At 43.1% G+C, this 18,323-nt stretch overlaps 1 protein-coding gene, 1 long non-coding RNA gene and 1 other non-coding gene across 3 annotated transcripts in view; 2 read left to right on the top strand and 1 right to left on the bottom strand.

The window, feature by feature from the left end:
* Nucleotides 1-858: 858 nt before the first annotated feature.
* On the top strand, nucleotides 859-12,335 carry LOC140463925 (uncharacterized). The gene is made up of 2 exons (XR_011954820.1): nucleotides 859-1,168; nucleotides 11,058-12,335. It is a non-coding gene; the product is annotated as an uncharacterized lncRNA (long non-coding RNA).
* LOC140464247 (small Cajal body-specific RNA 2) lies at nucleotides 991-1,317 on the top strand. The gene has a single exon (XR_011954893.1).
* A 70-nt stretch (nucleotides 12,336-12,405) lies between the features above and the next one.
* The window catches only part of tmem260 (transmembrane protein 260), a 34,805-nt gene continuing 28,887 nt past the window's right edge, over nucleotides 12,406-18,323 (bottom strand). The window contains exon 16 of the mRNA XM_072558404.1: nucleotides 12,406-17,637. Within this exon, the coding sequence (XP_072414505.1) occupies nucleotides 17,386-17,637 (252 nt within the window). The 3' untranslated portion in view covers nucleotides 12,406-17,385. The remainder of the gene's footprint in view (nucleotides 17,638-18,323) is intronic.

Here is an 18,323-nt window from a genome sequence, read left to right as displayed (position 1 = left end):
GTGGACGAGATGCATTGGAGGGCATCTTTAACCACGTGGGAAGGGAAATTGCGGTCTCTAAAGAAGGAGGCCATCTGGTGTGTCCTATGGTGGAACTGGTCCTTCTGGGAGCAGATACGGCAGAGGCGGAGGAATTGGGAATACGGGATGGCATTTTAGCTAGACAGCTCAGTAACTGTCTCCTTGACTTGTCCGGACTTGTCCGACCTGCCTATCTTCTTTTCCACCTATCCACTCCACCCTCTCCTCCTTGACCTATCACCTTCATCTCCTCCCCCACTCACCCATTGTACTCTATGCTACTCTCTCCCCACCCCCACCCTCCTCTAGCTTATCTCTCCATGCTTCAGGCTCACTGCCTTTATTCCTGATGAAGGGCTTTTGCCCGAAACGTCGATTTCGCTGCTCGTTGGATGCTGCCTGAACTGCTGAGCTCTTCCAGCACCACTAATGGTTTTTTAGCATCTGCAGTCATTGTTTTTACCTTGTTGAATAGAACTGCTGAGCCTTTTCAGCAATTTCTGATTTTGTTTCTGCACTTCTTTGGACTTTGGGTGGAAACCGGAGCACCCAGACGAAACCCATGAAAACATGGACAGAATATGCAAACTCCACCCAGACCTTGGCCCAAGGGTGCACTCAAACCCGGGTCCCAGATGCTGTGAGGCAACAATGCCATTGAGACCCTATGCCATAATGTGGGAAAGTCACGTTGAGGTAGATGATTACCCAGGGTGCAATTGATTGGCGGATCAGTTTTGACGGGCGACACGGCTAACTCCAGTTCTTACATACCGTTGGAATACTGTAGGGGGCGCAATGATTGGGAGGTCCAGCGAATCCAGAACGTGAGGCCTTTCTTGCGGCCCATAGCAAGCCGTCGGCGTGGGTATAAAAAGGAGAGCGCGCCAGTGGCGTGGTTATTGGGAATGGCGGCTGAGTGAGTGAGTGAGTGAGTGAGTGAGTGAGTGAGTGAGTGAGTGAGTGAGTGAGTGAGTGAGTGAGTGAGTGAGTGAGTGAGTGAGTGAGTGAGTGAGTGAGTGAGTGAGTGAGTGAGTGAGTGAGTGAGTGAGTGAGTGAGTGAGTGAGTGAGTGAGTGAGTGAGTGAGTGCCCTCCTACACGCTTGATCTTATTTGATCGGCCGGGAGGCCCGGGCCCCGGCCTGAGGTGATGAGAAACAAACCGCTCGCGAGCTGCCGGCGATGGGCGGAGGCGGCGGGAAAGGCCCCGGGTGCAGCGGAGTTGATGAACCGATCAGATAGATGAGACCGCGGCTCAAAGCCCGGCCGTTGAGTATCGAGGCGATTCTGATCCGCGTTCACCACCCGGGGCCGGGGGTTGGGGGATTGGCGCAGGGACGGGGTGGGGAAAGCGGGTGGAATACACACGGCGATGGGAGGAAAGGAGGCGATGAAGGCTAGTCTGGGACGGGGAGAGCGGCTGGCGTGAGGTTTGGGTGGTGGGGGCGGGGGAAGAGACACCCAGGGACTGGGGTGGGGTTGAGAAGGAAAAGAATACCGAAAAGGAAAACATAAAGATTCAGACGGGGGAATCACCATCCACAGACCTTTCTTTTGGTGGTGGTGGTGGTGGGGGGGGGGTGGGGTGGATGTAGAAGTAATACCCAGCGTTGGGGACTGGAAAGGGAGCAGGAAAAGTAATGGGGTGTAAGTCATTTACTGTTTTATGTGAACGCAGCTGTGCTGCGCAAATGAGTTACAGGTGAATGGTGCCACTTGAAAATATGATGTGGCTGTAATGTGGAATTGATAGTCTTACTTCCACTCCTATGTTTTATGATAGAGCAGGAGTTAGCCATTTGGTTGTTGTGCTCCCCACCTTTTCCTCCACTACATTGACTGAATTTGCACCACTTTGTGTCCCATGAGTTGGTTGAACAGTTCTTCAAACTCCCAAGAGAATAAGGCAGCTGGCTAGTCCCTGAACAAGTGTTGCAGACCCATTAAATAGATCTTCGGTCAGCCATATCAACAATGGACACGTACTTTCCAGGAGTTTACCATGTTCTGTTTCAAACAAACATAGATTTGCAATAAACACCACACTGGCCTATCTGCTAGCAAATCACGGACAATGGAAGTGATCTCATTTGAAAGTGAACTCGCTTTGAGGGCAGCAAAGGCAGGATAAAGGGAGAGTGCACCTGGCCCCATTCTGGTTATCGTGAATCTAGAAATGTGTTAGCCAATTTTCTGTAGTTTCTAAAACGTCCCTTTCTCTTGACCCTGGGCTAGTGTACAGTATTTGATAACATCTTTTATATATTGCTTTAACTTCCAATTGACTCTGGAATGAAGCTGGGAAACTGGCATTTATTGGTGGCTCTGATTGAAGAATTAGAGTTTTGATATTCCTGTGTCCATTGGGAAAATTACTGCTGCAGAATCTTGTGCCCAACAGATTCTGCAGCAGTAATTCTCCCAATTCTCTCTTGGTGACCAAATCTATTCCTTAGGTTTCTGTAATGAGCTGAGGGTTACGAGGGTACTCCACTGAATTTTACAGATTAGCAATAAGAACTCCTTTGAGCACCTCTTCCTGCATGCAGTAACACGGTCCAGACAGCTCTATCTATCTCTTTATGATTGTCTTTCAATAGCAACAGACTAATGAGATAACATTCAATTTTAATAAGTTCATAGTAAATAAGCTCAAATGGAGTGAATCAGGATTGGAAAATCCGATGGGGAAACAAATGGATAATTGGTTTCTCCAGATATGTCACAAATAGAAAAAAACTGCTCTCCCATTAATACATTTAAAACATACAATCTGTTAGTAAAATGTACAACAGATTAACTTTTCAATAAATGTACATATACATAAAGAAAGATTGTATTTATGTAGCACAGAGGGCACATAGCAAATGACACTAAAATTGGAGGTGTAGTTGACAGTGAAGAAGGTTACCTCAAGAGTACAATGGGATCTTGGTCAGATGGGCCAATGGGCTGAGGAGAGGTAGTCTTTGGTTTGCTTGCCTCTATTGGTCAGTGTGTTGAGTATAGGAGTTGGGAGGTGATGTTGCAGTTGTTCAGGATGTTGGTTTGGTCACTTTTGCATTATTGCATGTGAAACTTGAAAGGGTTCAGAAAAGACTTAAGATGGTGTTGCCACGGTTGGACAGTTTGAGCTATAGGCAGAGGTTGAACAAGCTGGGGCTATTTTCACTGGAGCATCAGACTCTGGGGGGGATCTTATAGAGGTGTATAAAATCATTGAGGGGCATGGATAGTGTAAATACGCAATATCTTTTCCAAGGGTGGGGATTCCAAAACTATAGGGGATAGTTTTAAGGTGAGAGAGAAAAGGTATAAAAAGGACCTAAAGGTCAACCTTTTCACATAGAGGATGATGTCTGAATGGAATGAGCTGCCAGAGGAAGTGGTGGAGGCTGGTATGATTACAACATTTTAAATTTAATATGAATAGAAAGGGTTTAAAGGGATATAGGCCAAGTACTGGCAGATGGGACTAGATTTATATAGGATATCTTGTTGGCATGGACAAGTTGGACCGAAGGGTCTGTTTCGTGCTGCATATCTCTATAACTTCACCAATGCATTCCACCCTGAACTTAAATTCACCTGGACCATCTCTGGCGGCTGCCTCCCCCCCCCTTCCTGGAACTCTCCATCTCCATCAACAGTGACTGACCCAACACTGGCATTTTCTACAAACCCAACTCCCTCGGGAACCTGGATTACAACTCCTCCCACCCTGCCTCCTGCTAAAATGCTATCCCATTATTCCCAATTCCTCTGCCGCATTTGCTCCCAGGAAGACCAGTTCCACCACAGAACACACAAGATGGCCTCCTTTAAAGACTGCAATTTCCCTTCTCATGTGGTTGATAATGCTCTCCAGGGCATCTCATCCACCTCCTGAACTCTGCCCTCAAATCCCACCCCTCCAACAGTAACAAGGACAGACCCCTCCCCCGTTCTCACCGACCTCCGTATACATCGCATCATCCTCCGCCATTTCTGCCAACAAACAGACCCCACCACCAGAGATTTATTTCCCTCCCAACCTCTATCCGCTTTCTGTAGAACATTCTCTCCTTGACGACCTGGTCAGGTCCATGACCCCAACGCAGCAACCCCCCCTCCTCCCCTGCTAATGCAGGAATTGTAAAATCTGCACCCACACCTTCCCCCTCACTTCTGTCCAAGGCCCCAAAAGGAGCCTTCCACATGCACCAAAGTTTCACCTGCACTTTCACATACTGTATCCATTGCTCCCGATGCATCTCCCCTAAATTTGGGAGTCAGGATGCCTACTCACAGAGCGCTTCAAAGACAAAATGTCTGGAACACCTGCGCCAACCAACCCCACAATCCCATGGCCGAACAGTTCGACTGTGCCGAGGACATGCAGGCCCTGGGCCGCCTCCACTGCCTTACCACCCGAAGCCTGAAAGAAGGAACGCCTCATCTTCTGCCTTGGGACCCTCCAACCCCATAGCATTAATGCGGATTTCACCAGTTTCATTTCCTTTTATCCCAGTTCCAATCTTCCAGCTCAGCATTGCCCTCATGACCTGTCTCACCCTCCCCTTTGATCTATAACCTTTACCCCACCTCCATCCACCTATTGCCCTCTCAGCTACCTTCTCACAGCCCCTCCCCACTCCTATTTACCTCTCCACCCCAAGGCTCCCAGCCTCGTTCCTGATGAAGAGCGTTTGGCTGAAATGTCAATTTTCCTGCTCCTTGGATGCTACCTGACCTGATGTGCTTTTCCAACACCACACTCTACTAATCTCCAGCATCTGCAGTCCTCACTTTCACCCATTTGGTCATTTAGACCTGTTCCACCGTTCAATATGGGGGAGCCAAGGCAAGGCGGTCAAGGCATTTGTCTGTCTTCCTCATTGAAGAGCAAAGTGAATATTGCCCATGGGCTTTGTGTTCCAGTAGGACTCTGATTTTCATGTATGGATTCTGTTCCCCATTGCAGGGGCATTTCAGACACGAAGTATCTCAGTTCATTGAAGAAACAAGCATTTTGCACTTGAAAATTTCGCACCACTTATTATGAAGCGGTCTGTAATTTCCACACGTTTAGTGTGATCACTTAATAATGCCACCAAATCTAAAAGGACAAATTTCAAACATATAGACTGTATGTTAAGTATGCCATCAAATATTTAGGGTCACAGTTTTAACAATATGATGAAAGAGTAGTCAGAATGGGTAGGTAGTGTGAGACATCCTTGATCGCATCCTACTCCCTAACGAGTGCTCACTTTAGAACCATTGGGAAGTGCAACCAGAGCCAAGGACATGGCACCATTGGTGCCTTAGCTTTATAGCAGGGTTCCAAAATCTCTGGAACAAGAATAGTGATAGATGATTCAGTAGTTCCAGAACTAATTAGGTGTTTCTGCCATTTCATAAACATACCACCCTCTGTGTGAAGAAGTTGCCCCTTGGGTCTTTTTTATCTTTTCACCCTAAACCTATGCACTCTAGTTCTGGTCTTGCCCCACCCCAAGGAAAAGACTTTGTCTATTTATCCTATTCATGCCCCTCACGATTTTATAAATCTCTTAAGTTCACCCCTTAGCCTCTGACGCTCCAGAGAAAACAACCCGAGCCTATTCAACCTCTCCCTATAGCTCAAATCATCCAACGCTGGCAACGTCCTTGTAAATCTTTTCTGAACCCTTTCAAATTTCACAATATCCTTTTTATAAGAAGGAGACCAGAATTGCACACAGTATTCCAACAGTGGCCTAACCAATGTCCTGTACAACTGCAACATGACCTCCCAACCCCTGGACTCGATACTCTGACCAATAAAGGAAAGCATACCAAACGCCTTCTTTCCTATCCCATCTACCTGCGACTCCACTTTCAAAGAGCTATGAACCTGCACTCCAAGGTCTCTTTGTTCAGCAACACTCCCTAGAACCTTACCATTAAGTGTATAAGTCCCACTAAGATTTGCTTTCCCAAAATGCACCACCTCACATTTATATAAATTAAACTCTTATCTGCCACTCATCAATCTACTGGCCCATCTGATTAAAATTCTGTTGTAATCTGAGGAAGCCTTCTTCGCTGTTCACGCCACTTCAACCTGTTTGTCAGACTGAGACTACGTGTTTTCAAGACCCCCTTCCTAGATTACCCCCAGTAAATACAATTTCTGGAGAACAAGATGGACAAACTCAGTTTTCACGGCTCAGTTTTCAGTGTGAACTGTGGGACTGTTGTGCACTTTGCTTCTCAGAAACCTAGCTCAACCCATCCATTCTGGATTGCGCACTTCAGGCGGAAGGTTTTTCTATCCATCATGTGGACAGTACAGCGTCCTTGGGTAAGATGAAGAGTGGAGGGGTTTGCTTATTAATCAACAACTTGTGGTGCATCGACATTGCAAACCTGGGCAACCATTGCTCCCCAAACCTTGAATTCCTCAGCATCAAATGCTGACCCTTCTATCTTCCATGGGAATTCACTGCTGCTATATACCGGCTGTGTGTGTACTGCCACAAGCAAAGATTGCAGAAGCTCTGGATGTGCTGTACTCCACGACTAACACGCTGGAGACGGAACACCCTGAGGCCTTGTTTATTGTAACTGCCAACTTCATTCAAGCCAATCAAAGGAAAGTGTTGCCCAAATACCAATAGAACATTACCTGGCCCATGAGGGGCCTGAATATTTTAGACCACTGTACACCATTGTGAAGGATGCCTACCACTCCATCCCCCTTATTTCAGGAACTCCAACCACAATGCAATATTTCTTCTGGCTTACAGGCAAAAGCTCAAGCAGGTGACTCCCTCGTGCATACAGGTTTAGTGCTGGTCAGAGGATCAACTCTGGTGCTGTCTGGAATTGGCTGACTGGGCTATGTTCAAACAGTCTGCAGGTATCTCAGATGAGTATATCACCACCATCGCAGACTTTATCAGCAAGTGTGTTTAGGACTGCATACCGAGGAATCAATCCAATGTTCTCCAATAGGAAACCTTGGATGAATCTGGATATAGTGAACCTGCTAAAAACCAGGCATGAGACCTGTAGTGACCCAGACAGAACTGGCAACTATGGCAAGGACTGAAAGACATCACAGGCTCTAAAAAGAGACAGTGCAAGAACACAGACAATAACATCCCTCCTAGACTGTCTCAACACCTTCTGTGCTTGTTTTGGGCAGAAGTCTGATGGAGAGGTAACACCTATTCTGACAAATTCTGACAAACTTATCCCAACAGTCAAAGGTCAGATCAGTTTTCCTTCGTGTGAATCCAAGGAAAGAATTGGGACCAGACAGAGTACCAGGCTGTGCACTCAGAGTATGCACAGATCAACTAGCAGAAGTCTTCTTGGACATCTTCAACCTCTCCCTGCAGCAGGCCACTGTTTCTGCCTGTTTCAAAATGGCCAACATCATCCCTGTGCCTAAGAAGACATGCAGCATGTCTCAATGATACCACCCAATGGCTCTAACTTTGCTGGTCATGAAGTGCTTTGAAAGGCTGGTCATGGCATTAACCAACTCCAGTCTCCCCACTACTCTTGACCCATTCCAATTTGCATATCGGACCAACAGATCCACGTCAGATGCCATATCACTTGCCCTTAACTCCTCCCTAGAAGATCTTGGCACCAAGAATAGCTATGTAAGAATCCTACTCATTGACTACAGTTTAGCTTCAACACAATTATCCCCTCAAGACTGATTACTAAACTTAGTGATCTCAGACTAAGCCCTACTCTCTGCAACTGGATCCTCGGTTCCTTGACCCACAGGCCACAATCAGTGAAGATTGGGGACAATATTTCATCCTTACTAACACTCAACACTGTGGCCTCCCAGGGGTACGTACTCAGCCCCATACTGTACTCACTATGCCCATGATGAAGTGGCCAAATACCAGACTAATGCTATTTACAAGTTTGCTAATGACACCACCATAGTCGGTCAAATCTCAGATGGTGACAAAACAGACTACAGGCAGGAGGTGGAAGACTTGGGAAAATGGTGCACTGAGAACAACCTAGCTCTCAACGCAGGAAAAACCAAGGAACTCCTTATTGACTTTCAGCAGGATGTTACTCATGCCTCCTTACACATTGACAGCAGAGAAGTGGAACAAGCGGAAAGTGTAAAGCTCCTGGGAGTGGTCATCCACAACAAGCTTTCTTGGACTCTTCATATGGACACACTGGTTACAAAGGCCCAACAATGTCTCTTCCTCAGCAGCTGAGGAAGTTTGGCATGACGGCAAATACCCTTGCCAACTTTTATAGGTGCGCCATTGAGGGCATTCTATCTGGATTTATCACTAGGGCAACTGTACCATTCAAGATCGTAGACTGTTACAGAGAGTGGTTAACTTGGCCCGGACAATCACAAAGGCCAACCTCCCATCTATAGAATCCATCTACCAGGCCCACTGTCAAGGAAAGGCCCCTAGCATTCACAAAGATCCTTCTCACCTTGGCAATGCTTTTCTACAACCTCTCCCATGGGGGAGAAGCTACAGAAACCTGAACAAACACACCAGCCGGTTTCGAAACAGTTTCTACCCTACTAATCTTAGAACACTGAATGGACTCTCAAACTCTGAGCATTCGCATGTACCTGTGTTTTTGTTTTTGCAACTGTTTACCTATTATTTACTTATTTATGCTACTTAAATCTGTGATCTGCCTGTATTGCTCACAAGACAAAGCTTTTCACTGTGCTCATGACAATCAATTCAAAAGTCGCAGACCCAGCACTGATCCTTGTGGCACTCCACTGGTCACAGCCCTCCAGTCTGAAAAACAATCCTCAATTACCATCTTCTGTCTTCTACCTTTGAGCCTGTTCTGTATCCAAATGGCTAGCTATCCCTGTATTCCATGAAATCTAACCTTGCTAACCAGTTTTCCATGGGGAACCTTGCTGAATGTTTTACTAAAGTCCACATAAATCATGTCTACCACTCTGCCCTAATCCTCTTTGTCATTTGTTCAAAAAACTCACTCGTTTGTGAGACATGATTTCCCACGCACAAATCCATGTTGACATTCCGTAATCAGTACTTGCCTTTCGAAATACGTGAACATCCTGTCCTTCAGGATTCACTCCAACAACGTGCACACCACCCATGTTAGACTCACTGGTTTATAGTTCCCTGGCTTGTCCTTACCACCTTTCTTAAACAGTGGCATCACGTTAGCCAACTTCCAGTCTTCCTGCACCTCACCTGTGATTATCGACGATACAACTGTCTTAGCAAGTGGCAGAGTAATCACTTCCCTAGCTTCCCACAGAGTTCTAGGTTACATCTGATCACATGCTGGGGATTTATCCACTTATATGCATTTCAAGATTTCCAGCACTTCCTCCTCTGTAATACGTACATTTTTCAAGATATCACCATCTATTTCCCTAAATTCTATATCTTCCATGTCCTTTTACATAGTAAATACTGATGCAAAATACTCATTTGGTATCTCCCCCATCTCTAGCGGCTCCACACAAAGGCCGCTTTGCTGATCTTTAAGGGGCCCTATTCGCTCCCCAGTTACCCTTTTGTCGTTAATGTACTTGTAAAAACCCTTTGGATTCTCCTTAACTATATTTGCCAAAATTATAGCATTTCCCCTTTTTGTCCTCCCGATTTCCCTCTTAAGTATACTCCCACTGCCTTTATACTCTTCTAAGCATTAACTTCATCTATCCGGTCTATACTTGACATATGCTTCATTCTTTTTCTTAACTAAGCTCTCAATTTCTTTAGTCATCTAGCAGTCTCTATATCTACCAGCCTTTCCTTTCACCTTAACTGGACTCTCTTTCTCTCATTTTCCAGCCATCCCTTTACCTGCGAACATCTGCTCCCATTTAGCCTTTGAAAGTTTTTGCCTCATACTGTCATAATTGGCCATTCTCCATTTAGAACTTCAACTTTTAGATCTTGTCTCTCCTTTTCCATCACTATTTTAAAACTAATAGAATTATGATTGCTGGTCCCAAGGTGCACCCCCACTGACACCTCAATCATCTACCCTGCCTTATTCCCGAAGAGTAGGTTACATTTTTCACTTTCTTTTATAGGTACATCCACATACTGAATCAGAAAATTTTCTTGTACACACTTCAACTCCTCTCCATCTAAACCCTTAACGCTATGGCAGCCCCAGTCTATGTTTGGAAAGTTAAAATCCCCTGCCATAACCACCCAATTACAGATGACTGAGATCTCCTTACAAATTTGTTTTCTCAATTTCCCTCTTGACTATTAGGGGTCTATAGTACAATCCCAATAAGGTGATCATCCCTTTTTTATTTTTCAGTTCCACCAAAATAACTTCCCTGGATGTATTTCTGAGAATGTCCTCCCTTAATACAGCTGTAATGCTATCCTTTATCAAAAATGCCACTCCCCCTCCTGTCTTGCCTTACTTTCTGTACTTCCTGTAGCATCTGTATCCTGGAACATTAAGGTGCCAGTCCTGTCAATCCCGGAGCCATATTTCTCTAATTGCTATGATATCCCAGTCCCATGTTCCTAACCATGCCCTGAGTTCATCAGCATTCCCTGTTAGGTCCCTTACAATGATATACATGCAGTTTAATGTATCAGTTGTACCTTGTTCTCTGCTTTGTCTCTGCCTGCTCTGACTATTTGACTTGCTTTGGTTTTCAACTATACAGTCTCAGACTGATGTCTTTCCTCACTATCTCCCTGGGTCCACCACCACCTCCTCCCGCACCCCTATCTTACTAGTTTAAATTCTCCTGAGCAGCTGTGGCAAATCTCCCTGCCAGTATGTTGGTCCCCTTCCAATTTAGGTGCGATCCATCCTTCTTGAACAGGTCACTTCTACCCCAGAAGAGATTCCAATGATCCAAAAATGTGAATCCTTTCTCCCTTACACCAGCTCCTCAGCCATGCATTCATGTGCTCGATCCTCCTATTCCTGCCTTCACTAGCCCATAGCACCGGGAGCAATCGAAATATTACTACTCTCGAGGACCTCCTCTTTAAATTCCTGCCTAACTCTCTCTAATCTCCCTTTAGGATCTCAACCTTGTCCCTTCCTATGTCGTTGGTTCCAATATGTACAATGACGTCCGGCTGGCCTCTCTCCCGGCCCTGGGAACATTCTGCACACTGAGACATCCTTGATCCTGGCAGCAGGGAAGCAAGACACCATTCTGATCTTTCACTGCTGGCCACTGAACCCTACAGGCCTTGAGCTATCCATCAGGTGGGAAAAACAAATCCAGCTGAGAAATGCATCTGCTGGTGAGATAAGTTCCTTCAAAGAAGTACCACTCTAAATTAAGTGGGAGATGTCATAAGGTAACCTTGCACAGCTCGCATGTCTGATACAGTTGTTTTACAAAATGGCTTCTTAGCAAGGAGGGCAAACTTTTGATCACAAAATGGCTTCCTGACACTGTCAGAATGTCTTCAATGTTAGGTTTAGAATCATTTTAAATCTAGGAGCAGACTCCTGCTTTTTATCTTCAGCACTGAATCATTCTATACCTGAGGCTGAAATGTTACCATAAGGTTGCATGTAAACTGATTCATTAGTCTTGAATTAAACATACTTTCTTTTCAGGGTTGTCATTCAAATTCAAATAAGACATAAGATCTGATTGACAGTGGGGCGGTCTGTAGAATGGTCTGAAAAACAGCAACTTTTAGTCAATATTATCTTTTATAGAGTTTGCATTTCATAACCAGTAATGGCTACTCAAAATCATCAAAGTCTCAAAAATGCAATTAAATTCAATCCATAGTAAGTAAGCACAAAGAGTTAATTTTCTACTAGCTTTGGCAGTCCCAGCACTAAAATGGTCTCTCTCTCATGTCCTTTTTGAACTCTCAGGTCAGGGACCTGTAACAGAGCTTGCATAGGGTAATAAGAATCCATTATAATTGATAGGCCTGGACTGTCAATTACAAGGCGTTTAGGTCAGAATCAAACACTTATAACATTCACAGCTGTTTCCTTGTGAAATTAATCACTCAGTGTCCTGTTCACACAGATTGACTGATGTTCAGGCAAATGTTCTTAATTACTTTAAAGCATCCTGTTATCACTTCTGCATAACTTGAGTTACCTCTTTTTTTGAGCCTACCTGCCTGTCAGCTTATTTTCCAGTGCGCAGCAAATGTGTTTGATAAATCAGTATTACATTTTTAGTCTAAATGTATAAGGACAAGTTTTAAGGCTATAGACTTTCTCACTGTCACATCAGAATTTAGGAGCCAGAGTCAGCCATTTGGTCGTTCAGTCCTGCTCCACTGTTGAATAAAATCTGGCTGGACTGTCAGTTCAACCTGTCTGCTGCTGACATTGTTATTTTACTTTTGAGATTCTTCCACACTTGATGCAATGCAACACACCAACATCTGTGAACAAGCAACCAAATTTATTAAGCACATTACAGTCCAAGTTTTCAGGAGGAACCTTTAACACACACCTTGCAGAGTTTACAGGGTCGTGGCAAAAGCTGTCTCTGAACAAAGGAAATAGTTTTTATACAAAACTCTTGACATCACAGTTAGTACTGCCCACAATACAACCTTCAGCCATCCCCTCATAGTCACATGCCACTCAAGATACAATGCAGTGACCACCCCACCTCCAGAAACAATGTAACACAAATCATCCCTTAATGGTCAAAGCTGTTACAAATTGTTTTTTGTAACTATAGAGGGGTAATCAAATTCTGACTAATGTTCTTATTGATTCCTGGATGAAAATGTAAATTATCCCTGAATGGCAAGAAAATGGCCGTGTAAACCTCCCACTTTCCACCTAGAAGACAAAGCTACACCACCTTACCCACCAGGGCATTCAATTTCTTGCAGGTCAGTAGAGCAAATTAACTCTTTAATATCCGATTACCTCCTTTTATTATTCCATGATAACAACCTAGATGGGGGATTAGAAAAGCACGAGCAATTTATTCATAAGAATCTTACACCCAGCACTTAAGCAAATTATTGACACACAACATACAATGATTATAACAAGAATCACCAGCTTCTGGATTAGTGGTGCTGGAAGAGCACAGCAGTTCAGGGAGCATCCAAGGAGCAGCGAAATCGACGTTTCGGGCAAAAGCCCTTCATCAGGAATAAAGGCAGAGAGCCTGAAGCGTGGAGAGATAAGCTAGAGAAGGGTGGGGGTGGGGAGAGAGTAGCATAGAGTACAATGGGTGAGTGGGGGAGGGGACGAAGGTGATAGGTCAAGGAGGAGGGTGGTGGATAGGTGGAAAAGGAGATAGGCAGGTCGGACAAGTCATGGGGATAGTGCTGAGCTGGAAGTTTGGAACTAGGGTGAGGATCACCAGCCCTTGCAGTAGATAGGATTCCCAGGATCCTCCCAGTAGCCAGCCTTCTCCGTTCTTAGGGCCTTGTCTAAAATTATTCAGTTGGTTCTGAATAAACTGAATGGCACGGGTTATGTTGTATGATTTGTATATCTATCAAAAATCTTTTGTCCTGACTAATATGAAAGACAATGTCTTCCATTTTCTAGGGGATTAAAATTCCACATTCGAATGAGCCTTTGAAAGAAATGAATTCTCTTCTGTTTTGAAAGGGGAGCAGCTCATTCTTAAACTATGCCCCCTGCCAGAAGTGACATGTTTTAGATACCTATCCAATGCAGACCCCTGAAGATCTTGTTTTTCAATAAGGGTGGTAAGGTCAGCACTAGGGATCTGTTTTGAATTTGCCTTGGGTGACTGTGGTGAAGTTTGCATGTTGTGTGTCTGTGTGGTTTTCAGCCTGGTGGTCCAATTTCCCCACAGTGCAAAGATTAATGAGGTTGGCCATGATAAATTGTCCACAGTGTCCAGGGATGTGCAGAACAAGCGGATTAGCCATGGTAAATTGAGCGGGGGGGGAGGGGGGTACACACAAGTGAATGCAAAGCTCAGCTCACGAAATTTCATAGTCATTTTAACCAAGGTGGTTTGAGAATCTTTTGGAATAATTATTTAGGACTACATTAATAAAGCAAATGTGGATGAATTAAACAAAGTTGGCATGGGTTTTTAGCATAATTCGGGTTTAAGTTTGAATATCTCTTGATGCAAGAAGGTTGATAAGAGCAATGCGTTGCTGTCTATGGACTTGAAAAGGTAATTGCCACAGCACTGCACAACAAATCTGAGCAAAGTTATAGCTCATGGAATAAGAAAAGGAAAGGTGGCAACATGAATACACAAAGCAATAATACTTGAAGGATGTTTGATTCTTGATGTGGAGGACAGAATTTCAAAGTTTGCTGATGAACTTGGAAACATCACAAAGTGAAGAGAACAGGGTAGAACTTCAAAGCAAATGGACATGTTGGAGGAAGTGGACAGGTGCAAGATGCAAGTCAATACATAGAAATGTAAAGTTTTTTTTGGGAAGTGGAGACAATTCTTAAGGGGAACAGTACAAGATATGGCATAAGAAACCTTTTCACACGATATAGTTAGGATTGGGAATGGATTTGGTAAGGCAGAGACTGCCTTGACTGATCCATTCCAGAAAGTATTGGATTACCATCTGTAGAGGATGAACATGCAGGGGTCAGAAGAATAAGGCAGAATGTGGAGATAATTGCTTCGTTGGCAAATAGTGCAGTCTGATAATGCTGATGGGAGAAACGTGCTGGAATTCAAGCCCCTGCCACGTCTTATTTAATCACCAAAGTAGCTTACTGCTGTCTAAGAATTGAAATGAATTGCTCAATTTATTCAATACACCAAAAATTGTTCAAGAACAAACATTCTTTAAAAAGGGGCAAAACTAAAACAAATTAACCAAGGTACTGTGCAGACTTTTATCCTTCTTAATCCTCACACATAGATGATACTGTTTTGCAGAGTATTGTATGTTTTGAAAACTTTGTGGGATAAACACCATTGTAGGCCAAAGAGTCCAAACTAATATTACAATAAATTGACTTAACTCAGTTCTTGGTTTTCTGTTGATGAGATCAGTTGCTGTCAATTGCAAAATAACAGAAGATCTTCATAACACATTCCAATGGGAAATTTAGAGCAGTTCTATTTAAAATACAACTTTGTTCAAATTTGTTCACTGAAAAAGAGTTTCTGGTTTTCCTTCAAAGAGCTCTTTTAATTTTACTGATAAAAGTTTTCCTCTTACCAGTTTTATTCCAGCTGCTGTTTTTCGAGACAATTTACAACTTTACAGGACAATGTACCAAATTCATGGGCTGTTACTAAGCAGCATCCAACACAGAAATATCCCAAATCAAAATTTTGCTCAAATTAGGCCAAAATCAATCTTTTAATTCAATTTTTGGTAAAACATTTTCTGTCACTTGGCATTTTGTGAACAGCAGACAGATCCAAGAAGTCACATGGTAAATCCTTTCCAACCCAGGAATAATCCAAATCTCCCATTTTCTAATTCTTCTCGTGCATAAGTTTTTCCAAAAATATTAATGGCTGCATTCTGCAGTGTAAACATTGTTTGGTTTTAGTATAAACAATTACAGCATTTTGATTAATATACAGATTGTATTTAGGTAATCCAACAGTCTCTGGTCAAAGCTTTTCCTCAACCAGAAGATTTAATTTAATCTTTTATGGGACAAACAGTCATGCCTTGAAATGATCGACTTGCTAGACAAATTCAGAGGGTAATCAAAAGTCAACCACATTGCTGTGTTTGAACTCATAGGTCAGATCAAGTAACAGAAGATTTCCTTCCCTGAAGGACAATGAACAAGAGGGTTTTTAAAATAATTGCTAATTGTTGCATCATAATTAGACTAGGTTTTATTGGAGTTCACCATCTGCTATGATGGTATGTCCTCCAAACATGAGGCTTGGTCTGTGGATCAATACTACCATGACACCACAGCCTCCTGTAATTGCTGGATCACAGGAGTCTCAGTTATGTGTAACATGCTGCTCATGTCTTTACGCGTTTAGAGATTCAGAAAGTTATTGCTGTCAATCATTTTAAAACAAAGTGTTTTTCAATACAGAACCAGTAAAATAAAATAGCTGTGTAACCACCAAAGGCATTTGTTTCTGTGAAGTACTTCATACTTTACAGCTCACCCAGCTGACAACAAAATGATTGTTTATGTGTCTTAGTACAATTTGAATTATTCCTGATTCAATAAAACTTGTTAGGTAGTTGCAATATCCACTCTGGGCATGTGCACACTGACTTCATGACTTAAACAGTAATGTTGCATTGGCCAGAATTGATTTTGAATATACTGCTGGTACGAAACCAGAGTGTACTGGATGAGGGAGGTATTATCTGTTTTATTCTCATGTTAGAGCCAGTGCAACATTGACATTTGATTTCTATTCACATTAAAGTGTGTGTTGTATTTATACAATGAAGCACAGAGGGTTTGATACTTTGGATTATTCATTATCAAATCATTAATGACATTGTTTATCTTTGTCATTAGATACAGGACTCTATACTTTAACAGGATTCAATGTCTTGATTTTCAATTTGTATTTTTGAAAAAAAATAGGTATGGGTTCAATGGCTGCCTGTGTAAGACTAAAACAGGTGATCATTTCATAAAACAGGTGATCATTTCAAAAGATGAATGTAGGCAAAGTAAGATTTTATTTGAAATTGAGAATATGGCTACATAGATATTTTTAATTAAACTATTAAATGATATTACACACATCATATGGGAATAGATAGAACAACACATCCAATCCAGTCAATTAATATTCCATCCACTGACTTAATTATCAATAAATAATCAGTAGCATTGTCAAGAGATACTCATACTCAGGTTGGGTGCCTGAAGGATCACTTGATTCTTACCTCCATTTTGATCCAAAACATGAATATAAATGGAATTCCTGAAGAGAACATTTGAGTGCCCTTAACCTCAAACTCTGCAAAACTAAAGTTTGGACATCATGGCCTAATAACAAAAAAAACCAGACATCTGTGCCAGTATCTTGTCAAATGGTAGACTAGTAATTCAACTCATACTGACATTTTACCAGTGTAGACTGTACAGAACTTGCTGTACCACAAGGAAGACATTTGTAAAATTCTGACCTGCTCCTGCCAGCAGTCTCACGATATAAAAGACACATGTTAAATTGTTAGAAACCAATCAGCTGTGAGTGAGAGATCAGTCATCCAGGTACCACTCAGCCACATGCAATGCAACTTAACCAGACTGGATTCATTAACCAAATAAGCTCCATAACTTGTCAATCTTCTGGCCTGATCAAGTGGTTGAATATCAATTTTGAGTATTTATCAAGTCTTGAGCGGGATGCTTCTCCATTGAGGAACAAAATTGGGCAAATCTCCTTCAACATTTAGGAGAACATCAGTTCCAAATCAGATGGCTTATCTTCTATTTGATTCCTGCTCTTACTCGTTCCTTCCTGAGGTGTTTGATAACTTCATCAATGGCTATTTTCTGAGGGTCTTCTGGTGCTTTGGCCACGTAGAGTGAAAAATGTTTGATAGCTTCTGACAGGAGCAATTCTGGGTCCACACCAGCAGCAGTCCATGCAGGGAGCCACAGCATCCTCTCACACACTATGGCATAATTTTTGTGCCAATTAACTGGGTGTTTTTTTGCAGTGACCAGCTCCTTATATAACTGAGAAAGCAAATAATGAAGATTAGGATTAGATTTAACAAAGCAAATGGACTTGTAGTCTTTAGTTGGCAAATAGATTCATAGAGTCATAAAGATATACAACATGGAAACAGACCCTTCGGTCCAACCTGTCCACGCCAACTAGATATCCCAACCCAATCTAGTCCCACCTGCCAGCACCCGGCCCATATCCCTCCAAACCCTTCCTATTCATATAACCATCCAAATGCCTCTTAAATGTTGCAATTGTACCAGCCTCCACCACATCCTCTGGCAGCTCATTCCATACACGTACCACCCTCTGCGTGAAAAAGTTGCCCCTTAGGTTTCTTATGTATCTTTCCCCTCTCACCCTAAACCTATGCCCTCTAGTTCTGGACTCCCCGATCCCAGGGAAAAGACTTTGTCTATTTATCCTATCCATGCCCCTCATGCTTTTAAAAATCTCTATAAAGGTCACGCCTCAGCCTCTGACGCTCCAGGGAAAACAGCCCCAGCCTGTTCAGCCTCTCCCTGTAGCTTAGATTCTTCAACCCTGGCAACATCCTTGTAAATCTTTTCTGAACCCTTTCAAGTTTCACGACATCTTTCCGATAGGAAGGAGACCAGAATTGCACACGATATTCCAACAGTGGCCTAACCAATGTACAGCCGCAACATGACCTCCCAACTCCTGTACTCGATAC

Source organism: Chiloscyllium punctatum, chromosome 39 (genome assembly GCF_047496795.1).
Source record: "Chiloscyllium punctatum isolate Juve2018m chromosome 39, sChiPun1.3, whole genome shotgun sequence".
NCBI lineage: Eukaryota > Metazoa > Chordata > Chondrichthyes > Orectolobiformes > Hemiscylliidae > Chiloscyllium > Chiloscyllium punctatum.
The sequence above is the reverse complement of the archived record's forward strand: the minus strand, read 5'-3'. Positions and strand labels throughout refer to the sequence as shown.